The 13,086-nt window shown below is 48.7% G+C and overlaps 5 protein-coding genes across 5 annotated transcripts; 2 read left to right on the top strand and 3 right to left on the bottom strand.

Annotated features, from left to right (window-relative positions):
• Positions 1-174: 174 nt before the first annotated feature.
• On the bottom strand, positions 175-923 carry EDB91DRAFT_1058640 (uncharacterized protein; the record flags this gene model as incomplete). The annotated part of the gene is made up of 2 exons (XM_041314178.1): positions 175-726; positions 777-923. Coding segments are annotated over 2 exons (699 nt in total), but the record flags the coding sequence as incomplete, so codon positions are not given.
• A 3,231-nt stretch (positions 924-4,154) lies between these two features.
• On the bottom strand, positions 4,155-4,588 carry EDB91DRAFT_1015601 (uncharacterized protein; the record flags this gene model as incomplete). The annotated part of the gene is made up of 2 exons (XM_041312483.1): positions 4,155-4,415; positions 4,481-4,588. Coding segments are annotated over 2 exons (369 nt in total), but the record flags the coding sequence as incomplete, so codon positions are not given.
• A 1,069-nt stretch (positions 4,589-5,657) lies between these two features.
• EDB91DRAFT_1252101 (uncharacterized protein) lies at positions 5,658-7,363 on the top strand (the record flags this gene model as incomplete). Its single annotated transcript, XM_041323462.1, has 7 exons — positions 5,658-5,711; positions 5,760-5,808; positions 5,864-5,909; positions 5,972-6,086; positions 6,144-6,297; positions 6,353-6,486; positions 6,542-7,363. The coding sequence occupies 7 exons, from the start codon at positions 5,658-5,660 to the stop codon at positions 7,361-7,363; spliced, it is 1,374 nt and encodes a 457-aa protein (XP_041173497.1).
• Positions 7,364-8,192: 829 nt separating this feature from the next.
• On the bottom strand, positions 8,193-9,851 carry EDB91DRAFT_718967 (NAD(P)-binding protein). Its single transcript, XM_041328189.1, has 8 exons — positions 9,741-9,851; positions 9,638-9,686; positions 9,524-9,578; positions 9,340-9,468; positions 8,845-9,289; positions 8,791-8,798; positions 8,683-8,741; positions 8,193-8,628 (listed from the first exon to the last, which is right to left on the bottom strand). Exons 4-8 carry the CDS (start codon positions 9,368-9,370, stop codon positions 8,299-8,301), a joined length of 873 nt encoding a protein of 290 aa, XP_041173496.1. The 5' UTR covers positions 9,371-9,468; positions 9,524-9,578; positions 9,638-9,686; positions 9,741-9,851; the 3' UTR covers positions 8,193-8,298.
• Positions 9,852-9,862: 11 nt separating this feature from the next.
• Positions 9,863-11,656, top strand: EDB91DRAFT_1349320 (uncharacterized protein; the record flags this gene model as incomplete). Its single annotated transcript, XM_041326012.1, has 7 exons — positions 9,863-10,063; positions 10,154-10,279; positions 10,329-10,554; positions 10,605-10,999; positions 11,054-11,113; positions 11,180-11,367; positions 11,422-11,656. Exons 1-7 carry the CDS (start codon positions 9,971-9,973, stop codon positions 11,654-11,656), a joined length of 1,323 nt encoding a protein of 440 aa, XP_041173495.1. The 5' UTR covers positions 9,863-9,970.
• Between the last annotated feature and the right edge of the window lie 1,430 nt (positions 11,657-13,086).

Below are 13,086 nucleotides of genomic sequence, written 5' to 3'. Positions count from 1 at the left end.
AGAGCGGACGGAAGGGATGAGTCGTTGCGATATAGTATTCAGGGTGGCAATGATCTTGAACGGGATATAAAGCATAAGAGTTAAACAAGCATTGCTGAAATCCCGGCGACCTTTCTGTAACGATGAATAATAGCGAAGGACAGACCGACCCATAGAACGAAGAGTGATTGATCCTGGTGTCTGGAAAGGGCAATCCGCGGCCATTAGCGATGCCAGGATGATCGTTAGATAGAACGTGAAGCCAAGCGTCGTGGATGTGATGATAATGATAGAAACTGTGGGTGACATCATCCACATGTTAGCGGATAATGCGATCCCAAACAGGAGGAGAGAGATCTGTAACAGTACGGGTAAGAACTCCAACACAGAATCGAAATGCCAAGTTCGGAGACCATCGAGTTTCATCTGCCGTTGTCTGCCACGGGCATCGGTGGTACCGCGGCCGAAGCGTTTGAAATTGCTCAGCCATTGCTTTCCTAGTACTGCTCCAAGGGCGGCAAGTAGGCTTGCGCAAAGACTGGCATATATCAATGACTGGATCCAGATTACTGAGGAACTAGGCCCCGGCCACGGGGCGTAGGGTTGATCAAATTGTGGGACGAAGGAGGCGTTGGCAGTCTGAAGCAGCATTCCGAGCAATGCATTTGTGGTGCGGAATGGATCAGGGACGAGATTTGACTGCATGTTTACAATAAACGATGTATTGACGGCCGAAAACAGACCAGCCTGTGATTCATGTTCAGGTAACGAAGCAAGGATAAAGCAAAAGTTCTAACAAATATGAGAACAATATCCATGTCAGATTGGTACTTCTCAAGAAACTCTTCGTCATAGTCCGTAGCTTCTCGTGTGTAGGTTGCCCAGAAGCGGGATTTGACGTCTTTCCCGTCCCCTTGACTCTGTGGTGGACAAGGGAACTGCATATTTTCTTCAAGTGGTTTCTGAGGAAGATCCAGAGCTCTGAAGAATCGAATGTTATTGAGCAATTTCATCAGCCAACAAGTAGGACTGTAGACGAACTTATTTGTGTCGTCGCCTTCTGCCAGTAATTGGGCGCCAACACCTTGACTCGACATGAGTGGCAAGTACTATTGGAGTAGATAGAGAGTATGGGATCACAACACGTCGCTCGTATGGAAATACTGACGACGACCTATGCGCACCTGTGCAACAAAACAGGGCGGTTGATGCTGACTGGAAAGATCCTCATGAGCTGTGCTAGGACGAAGTACCTGTACTGCCACTTGCGACTCCAAGTATACTTCCCAACGATTCAATGCCACCGCGGGACCTGACAGCGGCCGAATGATGTGACCTCACAATCAGGATTTAAATATCATGACGGAGCGAGCTATTAACATTAACTTATGCAGCCGGTGCTCGAGACATGTGGGCGCCTATATCGTGAGACTACGTACAGCACCTCGAATAGTACATCAGATAAACCGGACACTATTACACAGGAAAACACACCAGGAACGTCATTAAATAAAGATGTGCCTTTTCAAGAAGAGGGACGTTTTAGAATCTCTAGGCGGAACTGCTGGCACCAGAAAAAGTACCGTAGGAGCTCGCAGAGCTGTACGGAACCCTCTGGAACTGCCAAGTCGACCACGCATTTAGATATATCCATCAACGATAAGGCCAAAGGTAACAGGCATCAAAACACCCCCTTGGCCACAGGCAATTCATGTAGTGACCAGGGACACGATCTCCTTGACCAGGGATATTACTACGCTGTCTCCGGAACCTTGCTCCAAGTGGTGCAGAGTCTGCATTACGCGTGACTTGAACTCGCTTGTGACGTCGACAAGCTCCGCATCGCGTCTCAACAGCTGGATCGTGAAGTTTGCAAATGGTTCGAGAACTTCCTGTATGACGCAGTCCGACAAGCCAAGTGATTTGTGGGAACGAAGGGCGGCAAATGCCCAAGCTTTGTGTACAAGAAGGCCACAGAGATCATTCGGGATAAGGTTGTTGTTTTCTCCCTCCGGGTGTAGTCGTGCTATAATGGCAATGACGTATAAGGCGAGATGTTCCGTGAGAGGGTAAATCTCGAAGTAGCGAAGGCCGTCCGCGATGGATAAGCATGCTTTAAGGTGTCCACCATCATAGAGGTGATGAGACCACAGCTTACTTTGAGTCCACGTGAACAATATGTGCAAATAACGAAGGTTTTGCTTGCCGCACATACTGGAATTGTCAGAAAGAATACCATCGTCCCCTCGACCAAAGGATATACTATCAGCAGTGATGTCTAAAAGCGCCGCGGAGAATTGAGTGCAAAGATCCGGGGAGAGAGAATCGGTGTCCAGCGATGCAAGATAATTCCTTGACGAATACGCAGCGCGGAGCGTAGCCTTACGAAGTCGTGGAGGCTTGTCCAGCGCCATCGCGAAAATCATTGCATTAATATAGCCCGGCATCTTCTCCCTGCACGCAGCATCGATGCTCATTTCGCTCATCGTGAGGAATGCATCAGTGAGCGCTGATTGATGAGAGATCGAATGGTGATGCATAATATAGTCGATGAGCCAGCCACAACCAGCGGTCTTGGTCGCGCGGAGGCGAGAAATCTCCTCCTTCCAAGTGACCCGATCGTCGGTCGGGCCGCCATCACCATTCCCAGCGGTGACCACGCTAAAATGCAGCGCAGCACGAGCGGCCACCCAGGCATTGTCACGTGCTTCTGGTCTGCAGAGTTCCGGATGGTGAAGTACTATGTTCACATGGCTCTGACAGAGTCGAACACCCCAGTCGGACATTCCCAAATCGTACGCCGTCTGGCGAAACTCCTCAACTTCTAAAACAGCCGCCAAAGGTTGCAGAAGTTTTAGGGCATAAATAGACGAGCGCTCGCGTAGCTCCAGATGGATATCGATACCGATAGCTTGTTGCATGCTCTCGAGGACTGATACAAGCAGTGTTTTTATCGACGACCTATATAATTATGGGTCACATGAGCATTTCACAAGATATCCAAGAGTTCCTTACCCCTTGTTTGTACTGGCTAGTTGACTTGGATCAACGGACTGATCCAGAAGCAAGCCTGCCGCTACCAGGCAGTTTGCTACGACATTCGTGGGAGGTAAAGGCGACATAAGTAGCCTCTCTACCACATCCAATGCACGCCGCCTCCAGAACCTTGCATACTGGTGTGCACTGAGGCAGTGGAGTAGGGGATGAGACATCCACATGAGAAAAGTATTCGGAATTTGCGGGTTTCGAAGCGAAATAGGTATGCTGACGCCAACATCCAGCACTATCTCGAGGATGAGGTCGCAGATAAAAGAGAGTTCGGGATCATTGTGGCGAGTCCACATAAGCCAATGGACATCATGGAGACGACAGGAGCTGGTGAGTACGAATTCTGGATCAGGAGTGGCACGCAGAAAGATGGGTCTGGCATCCAATGACCGCCGTTCGATGTAGAGATGCAAGAAAGCCTTTCCACATGCAATAGCACGGTCTCGACCAAAATCAGAAAGTTTCGGTTGACCATACTGTGTGTTTTCGAAGCAATCCAGGAAAGTATCTCGCAGCCTGAGCAAGGCACAAGATACATCCAAATCTGGTGGCCACTCGACCTCAGGAACTAGGCTGGCGGCAGTGGTAATCACGTCTGGGTCATCGGAAGTCTCGAGCAGCCATCGTATGCAAGGCGCATCCGTGTTTTCGATGGCGTATGGTGAGAAAAGCCAATGTGATATGCATGATGCGAATGAGTCGAGTAAAGTTATCGTAAGATAAGGGATATAGCTGACGACGCGCAAGAGTGTTGAAAGGATTGTCTGATTTCCCTTCTGAAGAGCGTTATGGAAACGGACAACGTGCTGGCCGAGGCTGCGAAGTCGATTAGATGCTGGCGTTTGAAATGGACACACATCAGATATCAGTGCGGCGACAACAATCAGCGCGTAGAAGATGGCCCCAAATGTCGTCGTTCCAATGACAATGCAGGCGACAATGTGTTGCTCTGTCCATAGATTGGCGCCGAGGGCAACCCCGAACAGCAACAAGGACAATTGCAACAGCACAGGGAGACCTTCCAAAACAGCGTCGAAATGCCAGGCATACAAAGCATCAAGCTTCCGCTGCCGTTGCCTTCCACGACCATCAAGCGTCCCGTGACCAAAGTATTGGAAATGGTTGAGCCATTGCTTGCCAAGCATTGCTCCTAACGCTGCAAGAAGGCTCGCTGAGAGACTTGCATATATGAGCGACTGAACCCATATGTCGGTGGAGCTAGGACCGGTCCATGGTGGAGTGTCGAAATTACCGCCCGGAAATGTTGAGTTGTCAATTGTATGAATCAGTCTCTTGAGAAGCATGTTGGTCTCTGTGGTTGGATCGGGAGCTAAGTTTTGCTGCATATTGACAATGAAGGATGTAGTGACAGCGGAGAAAAGACCAGCCTATAACAATAGATGTGAAAATGAGCACTACAGGAAAAGAGGTGGTGCTAAGCCAAGGGACGCACGAAGATCAAAACGATATCCATGTCACTTTTGTACTTTTCGAGAATTTGACCATCATGTTCGGCGGCTTCGTGCATGTATGTCGCCCAAAAGCGACTTTTCGTATCTTGACTGGCCCACTGTGATCTAATGGCAGGCTCACATGGAGCATCAACACGGTTGGGTAACGTTGACCTTACCAATAAAGATCAGCAAAGAAGATTAATTGCGGTAGGAAACATGGCACTGACATGAGCACACCGTCGGAAGACTCGAAACCGAGTCTACGGAGCCCTCCTTGCAGTATCTGACAAGCTTTATATATGCAAAATTTTCACTCACCAAACGTAGGCATCACAGTCTGTGTATATATTTGTAGAATGCTGTGGATAAACTTCAAGGCAGGGTCACCACCCTTACTTACGTTTAATTATTAATAGTCTCCCTCAAGACCCTATCATGCAATGATGCACATGATCCTGAAACACGATCAAGTCCTAAGAAAATAGTTGTTCCTTATCACTGGTAACTGCTGCAGTCTCCCCAGCGAGCGGTATAAACTGCTACTTGTCTTTCACACTGCTGCTCTGAGTCGGAATCGGTGGAGTTGTCAGAGGTGCCAGCTAATACCTGCTAGTAGTAGTAGTACTCACCCGGTCCAGCTCGGTCCCATTCTCCCACTAGGCAGACCTGAGACGAATGAAGACAGTCGTTCCTTCTCCAGTGGTCCCATATTGTTCTCGAGCAAGCTTGGGAAGTCACTACTAGTCACTTCCGGCCCATCAGTCACGAGTACGGAGGAATCTCATACAGGTCATGGACTTTGACCTTGGGGACAATTAGATCCGAATTCAGCCCAGTTAAGAAGGAACCGTCGTCTTCCTTAATAATACCGAAAGCTCGATGGCCTCACTTGAGTAGGTTAGGCGCAAGGTCATTAACAAATACCGTGGTACACTGACGCTGGTCGGACAGGGTCGGACTTACACCGATCATGTCTTGACAGGAACAGGCCTCCGAGTACTCCACAAAACTACTGTGGTGCGTGCTTTAAGCTCTTCCACTCCACGGTTGGCAGGGCCGGTCACTTTCTTTGGCGCGTACTAACATTGATGTTCTCCAACAGTGATGTCATACCGCATTTCAATATGCTGTTGACTTGTACGTTCTTTCCTTCGTATCAACTCACATATTTCACCAATGTCTTACCCTTATTACCAGCCAAATCCAAATGGATCCGGGGGAACCAACCAAGTAAGTCGATTGCCCGAGCACTGGTAATCTTATCGACCAAGAGAACAGTTCCAATTTGGCCCTCCTCCCTCAATTCGGTTTCAACCACAGCCTTCTTGTAAGTACGGCGTGTTTCAATATCTTTCTCGGAGGAACTCAATCGTCGACTGTAGGGGGAGGAATTGATTATTTCAGAGCCTACGCACCACATATCGACCCGTACGTGCAGAATAAACCGCATTCCACTCCATAGCATGGTCACTTACGCTCCTCTATTCTAGTACGATCTTTCATCAGGTCTATAGGAACATATCTGGTGCAGGCATGGGCACACCTCACGTGGGTGTGGGGATCAATGAGGCTCGCGTATGTCACCGACGGGCATATGGTGGTCTCGTAAGGCACTTTGTTTATCGAGTCCGGGGATATTGAATGAGATAAATGCATCACTAGGGTGCAATCAATGCGCTGACTCCCCAGGAAATTGGATATGCCTCGGCATACGAGGCGTACCGAGTCTGGATCCATAACACTGTGCTTTATGCGTCTCTCGGCGCAGAACGTGAATACCAGAGAGAAGCGTTCATAGGACTTGCCGTTGCGGAAGGTACTTACTTTCGCGAGTATTTTCTTTGTCGTGCCTTACAAAATATGTCATTTAGCCAGCAGGATGTACATGATCTCACGTCCGGCTGACGCGTACGGTTGTGTACCAGCATGTGAAGCAGCAGCTGCAACTGCATGGCTTATATTTGATCGAGTCAGTATCCGAATATTTGATCATCTAAACAACTATGTCATGGGTTGTTGGCTGATTCGCCCGCATCGGTACTGACGCAATTTTATCCCAGAATTTGACGGGTTCCGTCGGAAGTGATATGTATCCCGGGATGGGGTACGATACTGGAATGGATACTGGCACATATGACTCAGGATTCGGAACGCCCGAGATAGCAGGTGCTGGCATGGCAGGCGGGACTGACCCATATGCAATCGACTACGAGGCTCCATACTTCCATCAGAGGATGGGGAGGCACAGGCGGTTCTCGAATCCTGGAGGTACATATGGCGCTGGAGGAGCACATAGCCCTGGAGCGGAAATGGGTAGGGGCGGGATGGTGGGCTCGCCTTACTTGGGCACTACCGCTGGGATGGGCATGGGGGCGAGCCCTGTGATGTATAGTGGTAGCAGTGGTGGTGGGAGCCCCCTATCGAGTGGAAATAGAATGAGAGCTACAGGGATGTATGGAGGTTCTTACCCTGGCTATGGTGATGAGTCCCCTATGTATGGAGGAGCATCTCTGGCACACGCGTCACCCATGTACGGCTCGTCTCCGGCATACACTGACACACGAAACGTCACAACTGTGTCCGCCTATCCAGGCATGGCGACTGTCATCGAGTTGCCTCGAAGACATCACAGGTCATCTAGCAGACATCATCATCGAGACCACCACAGGCGGGCACGAAGCGCCGAGCCCGTTTTCATCACGAAGGCAGTGGACATCCCTGGAAGAGCAGGAGGAGGACTGGCACAAAGTGCGATGGTTTATACAGGAGGAGCGATGGGAGGCTCCTCCGGCGCGTATGGTCCCACGTGGGCCGGTGGTTCCTCTGGTAGCCCTAACATGAACTACGGTTACCCGGGATATGGAGGGGCCTATCGATACTAAGGCGCTTCAGACTGTTTTATACGTTACACTGTATATTCTAAATAGTGTGTACATGTATTCCTTCCTGACACATGGTACCCGCAATCTGCAGTGTTGGTTTTCGTTCATTTACGCAAGTACACACTGTCCGACCAACTAGACCGTTTTTCGGCGACTTCGAGCAATAATCCCCCCTTCTTGATTCCAGGGCGACCCTTTTCGTAGGGTCGCTCTCCCATGGGACGATTCACGTCCCTGAAGCATCGAATGGCTTCACACATGACATTCTCCGCACCGGAGGGCAGCACATCGAACATCTCTCGTGCTGCCTTGTGAGGGATACCTTCAGCTTCTGATACTATATAGTATCCTGCATTATTCAGTACGACGTCGACACGATTAAAGTGCGAGATAGCCTGATTGAATGCCGTAGAAATCGAGGGTACATCAAACGGGAAAGTCATAAGGTGGGAGGAGGAATATTTAGCAGTAAGGTCTTCCAACATCGAGGGTTTGCGCAGGGTTGTACTACGTTGTCTCCTTTGCTCAAAGCGTATTCAGCAATCTGTCGTCCCAGACCAGCCTTTGCATCAGTGACTGAATCCGGAGAAGATCGTCAGCTTCGTTTTCCCAGCCAGTAGTAGAAACTAATTAACTGAACCAAACTTTCGGGGAGGTCATTGTCGACAAATTTCTGATCATGATGCAGACCCAACTCTGGGTCGGGGGATCAGTCTGCGGAAGATGACTATGTGGGCACTCAAGGTAACCACACAAATAGTCTTATCAAATAAAGGGTGAACCGGGCCGTCACTGATTAGGACTCGTCAGAGGACATCGGCCGCGGCGCGAACCATGAGAATATCAACGTCTGGGTGGAATAAAATTGGACAAGGACACATGTGATCTACATGTAAGTCAGAGATTAGCACGAGTTTACAAAGTTATGCTCGCGCCTAACTATTTTCCTCGTCGAGATAGACATCATCTGACCAACTACCGTAATCTTCGACGGCTTGTATCAACATCTGGCCCTTGGTCTTTGCCGCTTCCAACGCCGTTCTGTGCATGGGGAGATAGAACGGGGGATCATCCAGTTGCACAAGCTTATACATCTGCAGGGCAAACTTGTAGATGTCTCCGTCTGAAAAACGCTCAGCTCCTGGATATATGCTGCGGTATTGTCTAGAAGGTAAATTTGGATCAGAGTACGCTGGATGGATTGGCGCAAGAACATTGCTCCAGGGTGCAGCAGTGCGAAACCGAGCAGGTTGAGTAAGAGTAATCTGTGGTTGATGAACTCCAGTCTTACGTTAGTACATATTGAGAATTAAACTCACCTTAATATTCCATGCTGGATCCATTTCTGCAGCATACCCTTCCGAAAGAGATTCAAGAGCTGTTTGCGACTAAATATTGCGAATCAAGGATAGGCGGAATGTAAATACCTGCTTTACTATCTAGATGTCAGTTAAAACGATGAGCGAGAAGTCGTCACGTACGCTGCGGCGTAGTGCGCTGCTCCTGGTATAACTCGCAAGACCGTACGAGATGACATTTGCAAGAGACGTCCCCCAGGAGGTTGGTTGAAATCCCTAAACGTTGTCACGGCCTCTTTCGTGACATTGGCGGCACCCCAAAACATTGTATCGAACAGGCGCTTTGCGTCGTTATCAGGCATGCCTTCTGCTTCACTGATTACGCATAGTCCCGCGTTATTGAAAACAACGTCGATGCGGCCAAATGTCTCGCGCGCTTTGAGAAAAGCGGCGGTGATATCAGAAGGAATTGTGACGTCCAGAGGCAAGATGAGAAGCCGGTTGTTTGAGTACAACTTCGCGAGGTCATCTAGCATAGCAGGTTTTCGCAAAGTCGCAACAACATTATCTCCTTTTTGAAGCATAAATTCGGTGACTGCTCGACCAAAACCCGAAGATGCCCCAGTCACTAGCAAGAACGATTAGCGGATTCGGGTCCTCGAGATGTTCCTTACTCACCAAACCACACCTTTGAATCTGATGATGTCATGGTAGAAAACAACTGCCTTGAGAAGGAATCACAGGGTAGCTTGTATTTCTCTGATAACTACTGGACATGCCAGCATGATATCGAAAAAGGCATTGGCTCTGACACATAGATCAAATAAATCTCGAGCCATGCGGTCGCACGAATGATAATCACGGAGTCCTGTAGTGGGAGACTTTAAGACTTAGGCCTTGTACGATGGAGGAGAAGCCTGAAGTAGTACTAATTTAAGAAATGACGGCCCGGAGACCTTATCATGCAAACTCATACCTAAGGTTCCTCGACATACACATCACACATGATCAACGACTGTTCTCAACTGGAAACCCAAGGTAAACGAAGAGGTGATATGAGATTAGTCGAGACAACTCACTGCTCTAGCACTATTAGGACTAGGAGGATCCCTGGGGTAATCAGTTAACGTCGATAGACTTTAAATATTGAACTAAGCCCGAATCACGACGGTTTCTTTCTGACCAGCTATCGAATGCAGCCCGACTCGCGTGAGAATTTTCCTTAGCCACATATGTCTGCCGTTGTCAATATTCTCGAATCAAATATGTCTTTGATCTCGTGAGTGTTACACTATAGCTATAGAGGCCAATGTCGGCGTTTTTCGTGCACCCTGCGCAGCCAACTGCATTATCAGATAGATGCGAGGTTGAACTCCCTGGTTACGAACTTTGGACAAACATGGTGTGTCTCCAATCCTCTACACGACTCAAATGTTGGATTATAATGCATTTTTCTGCACATCATGTTGTATGCTGTATGAACGCTATCTAGATCCAGAGCGTCCACATTCTTGTGGGTTTACTCGATGTGAAGAAGTTTAGTGCTGCGCTTTCTAGAACTTTGCAATTGTGGCCTCACGCCGCTGGAAGGTTGACAGAGCGCGGTGCGGAATATAAGGCAAGTTCAACTCTGTACCGAAATTTAGACACCATGTTTTAGCTCACAGATTTATCTAACAAATGATGGAGTCCCGGTCGAATTCGAAGACCGTCCTCATGAATCAACATCTTCGGTTGTCCTTGGTTCTCACGTAATTCAGAGTGACCTCTTGGGCTTACTGAACTCCCGTCGTCAGCGTACTGCGCTCGATTCCGAAGCCCCTCTTTTAAAACTTAAAGTCGTCACCTTCCGTGATGATACCACGATCGGTATGTCTTGGAACCATACATTGGGTAAGCTGTTATTTGCGAGCAGCCATTTTCATAAGTTTCATACCTTATAGGTGATGCAACAGCGTTCTTCCGCTTCACTCATACGTTTTCACAATTTTACCAAGGCCTACACCCTGTTTATCCATCGCCTACGTTCGAGAAGCCCATTTTCCCTCAGCCTTCGGAGCGCACCATTGAAGAACTACGCCCGTTAATGTCCCACCTTCACGAAATTTATAGCGATGAAGAGCTTCGTGAGAAGTACTCAGAGAGAGTACACACCTCAGAACGAGTCGACTGGTCATTTGAAAGACAGGGATTGGAGGCACTCTGTAACTCTTTGCGTCAAAGATCACCTTCAGCAACGAGCCGACTGTCAATCCATGATAGTCTCTTCGCCTACGTCGCCACGGTTATAAACCGTGTCTTGACTACTCAGATACGCAAGATCAAAGTAACTGACAGTGTCTGCCAGCGTTCTGTCGTTCCACCTACGGTCCTGCTGACGCAGTCATTGTAGTATCGCTTCTCGGGAGCAAGTTTCGCATTTCCTGATGTTGCTGGCAATGCTGTGATCGATGTATGTTAAGCACGTGGATTTTTGCTGCTTGCTGACCTCTGTAGGCTTTGACACCAGCTTTGCCAGAGAAACCCTACCGATATGACGGGTATCGCCACAAGCATTCGCGAGACCCTCGTGCACTATCGACAACACGAAGTCATCTCGCATTGGATGTCCGCAGCCAGTCAACTAATGCTCGCAGCTGCGAAGTCAGGAAAATCATTTTACTACCCTCCATCTACCGACATTCTAGCCGTAAATTCCATGACAGCGTGGGTTTAATCCGTCGCCTTTCGTGTTTTGATTTCGGCTCACGTCATGATTAGCATCGACTGGTGTTCAGCACACTTTGGTCAACCAGAGTCGCATAGATATCATATGGCTGGGCATGGCTTGCTTTATCTGCGCGTATTTGGCGCCAATCCATGGCGCGGAGATGATGAGTTGTGGCATGCTCCAGAGGGAAGAATTGACATATCCATGGGAGTTCCTCAGGGATGCCGGCAAAAGGTATTGGACATACTGGCGCAAGGACTCGACAGTATCAAGCCAGATGGTTAAATGATGTGTTGAATCTCAGTTTTATATGCTCAACGAAACGTTTTTTCGACCCATTCCGATTCACTCGAATTTGGTGGTACATACGCAACCTCGACAAGAACATAATTCGACACTCGTCACTTCATACGTAGCAATCAGGTGCATGCAGCAACCACAATATTAATCTGATTACTTCTTCTTGTTCCCTCCGGAGCCTTGTATTGGTGGTGTTTCCACCTTGTTTACTCGGGGGGGCACCACTCTGTCCACTGCTCTTGGGAGCATTACGATCTGCTGATGACATCGCCCTGGACTTGAAGTCTTGGTTTGTGTTAGTGCGATCCTGTTGGGCATTCATCATGAGCAGGGATTAGGCAGCTTTCAAGTTCCCCTACCGAGTGGGATTGAATGCGTTGAGCAGCAGCTTTGTCCATGATAGTAGGATGTTCTAGATGATGAACCGTTCGCTGATTACTAGAGGGGTACGACGTCGATTGCAAACGACTTACGGGGTGAAAGTACTGCAGAAGCGGTGATAACTCCATGTGCTCAAGAGCTGTATTTATGCAATTCGAATGAATGGAGTACCTGAACTCTTCACAACGGCGGCGTAAGTATGGTCTCATTATGATATCAGCTCTATGACCGCGTCTGGTGCTCAGGGAGTTATCATGTACGGCAGAAGACGCTGTGCGCCCACCAAAATGAGCTGGCGACAATACATACGATTTTAAAAGGTAAAGAAACTGCTGCCGGTGGAGATCTACGAGGCGCGCAAAGAGGCATATCACTTATCAATGGCGCAAGACCTGCTGCTTTGGACCTCCCTGGCCAGGACCCATGATCGCGTCTTTAATGCGAGGTGCTTGACCGGATGGAGGGTGGACGAATCTATCGCAAGGGTCTCAGCTAGGTTGGCTCAAGGACTGAACTACATCCAGTAATGTGAATGATCCCCGTCGACGATAAACATCCTTTGTACCCCAGATCCAACTGGGCGTGTGAAAGCTGTCGTGATCCGTTTGAGAATGAGTTCTTCTTTGAACTCTAGAGTTGCGGCGTCCCTACCAGCTACCTGGCTGAAACCTTAGCCACCATTGTTCAGGACACCCTTTCCATTTGCACCGTGAACTTGAGTGTTTCGTTGGCGCCAGTTGGTGAACAGTGACACGCGTCTGTTAGCTGGATACATACATACAGCGGGTGATCGTTTACGCTTCGTGGCGTCTCGTCCACTTATAAAGTGTCTAGTCCTTCTGGAAGACCGTATGTAAGTGACGAGCAAATGATGCCACGAACTTTATCAAGAGACTTATAAGGCACAATGAACGTCCTTGGCTCATCCTCAAGGAAGGAATCGAGTTTTCTTCTCGAGGGGTAAATATGAGCAAAGATTGATCAGGCCCTCCAAGTTGATCTAGTTCAAATGCGAATCGAAGCTGAAGGTCAAA

The sequence above is a fragment of the Suillus paluster genome (genome assembly GCF_016628075.1).
Source record: "Suillus paluster strain FC165 chromosome Unknown EDB91scaffold_63, whole genome shotgun sequence".
Lineage (NCBI taxonomy): Eukaryota > Fungi > Basidiomycota > Agaricomycetes > Boletales > Suillaceae > Suillus > Suillus paluster.
The sequence above is the reverse complement of the archived record's forward strand: the minus strand, read 5'-3'. Positions and strand labels throughout refer to the sequence as shown.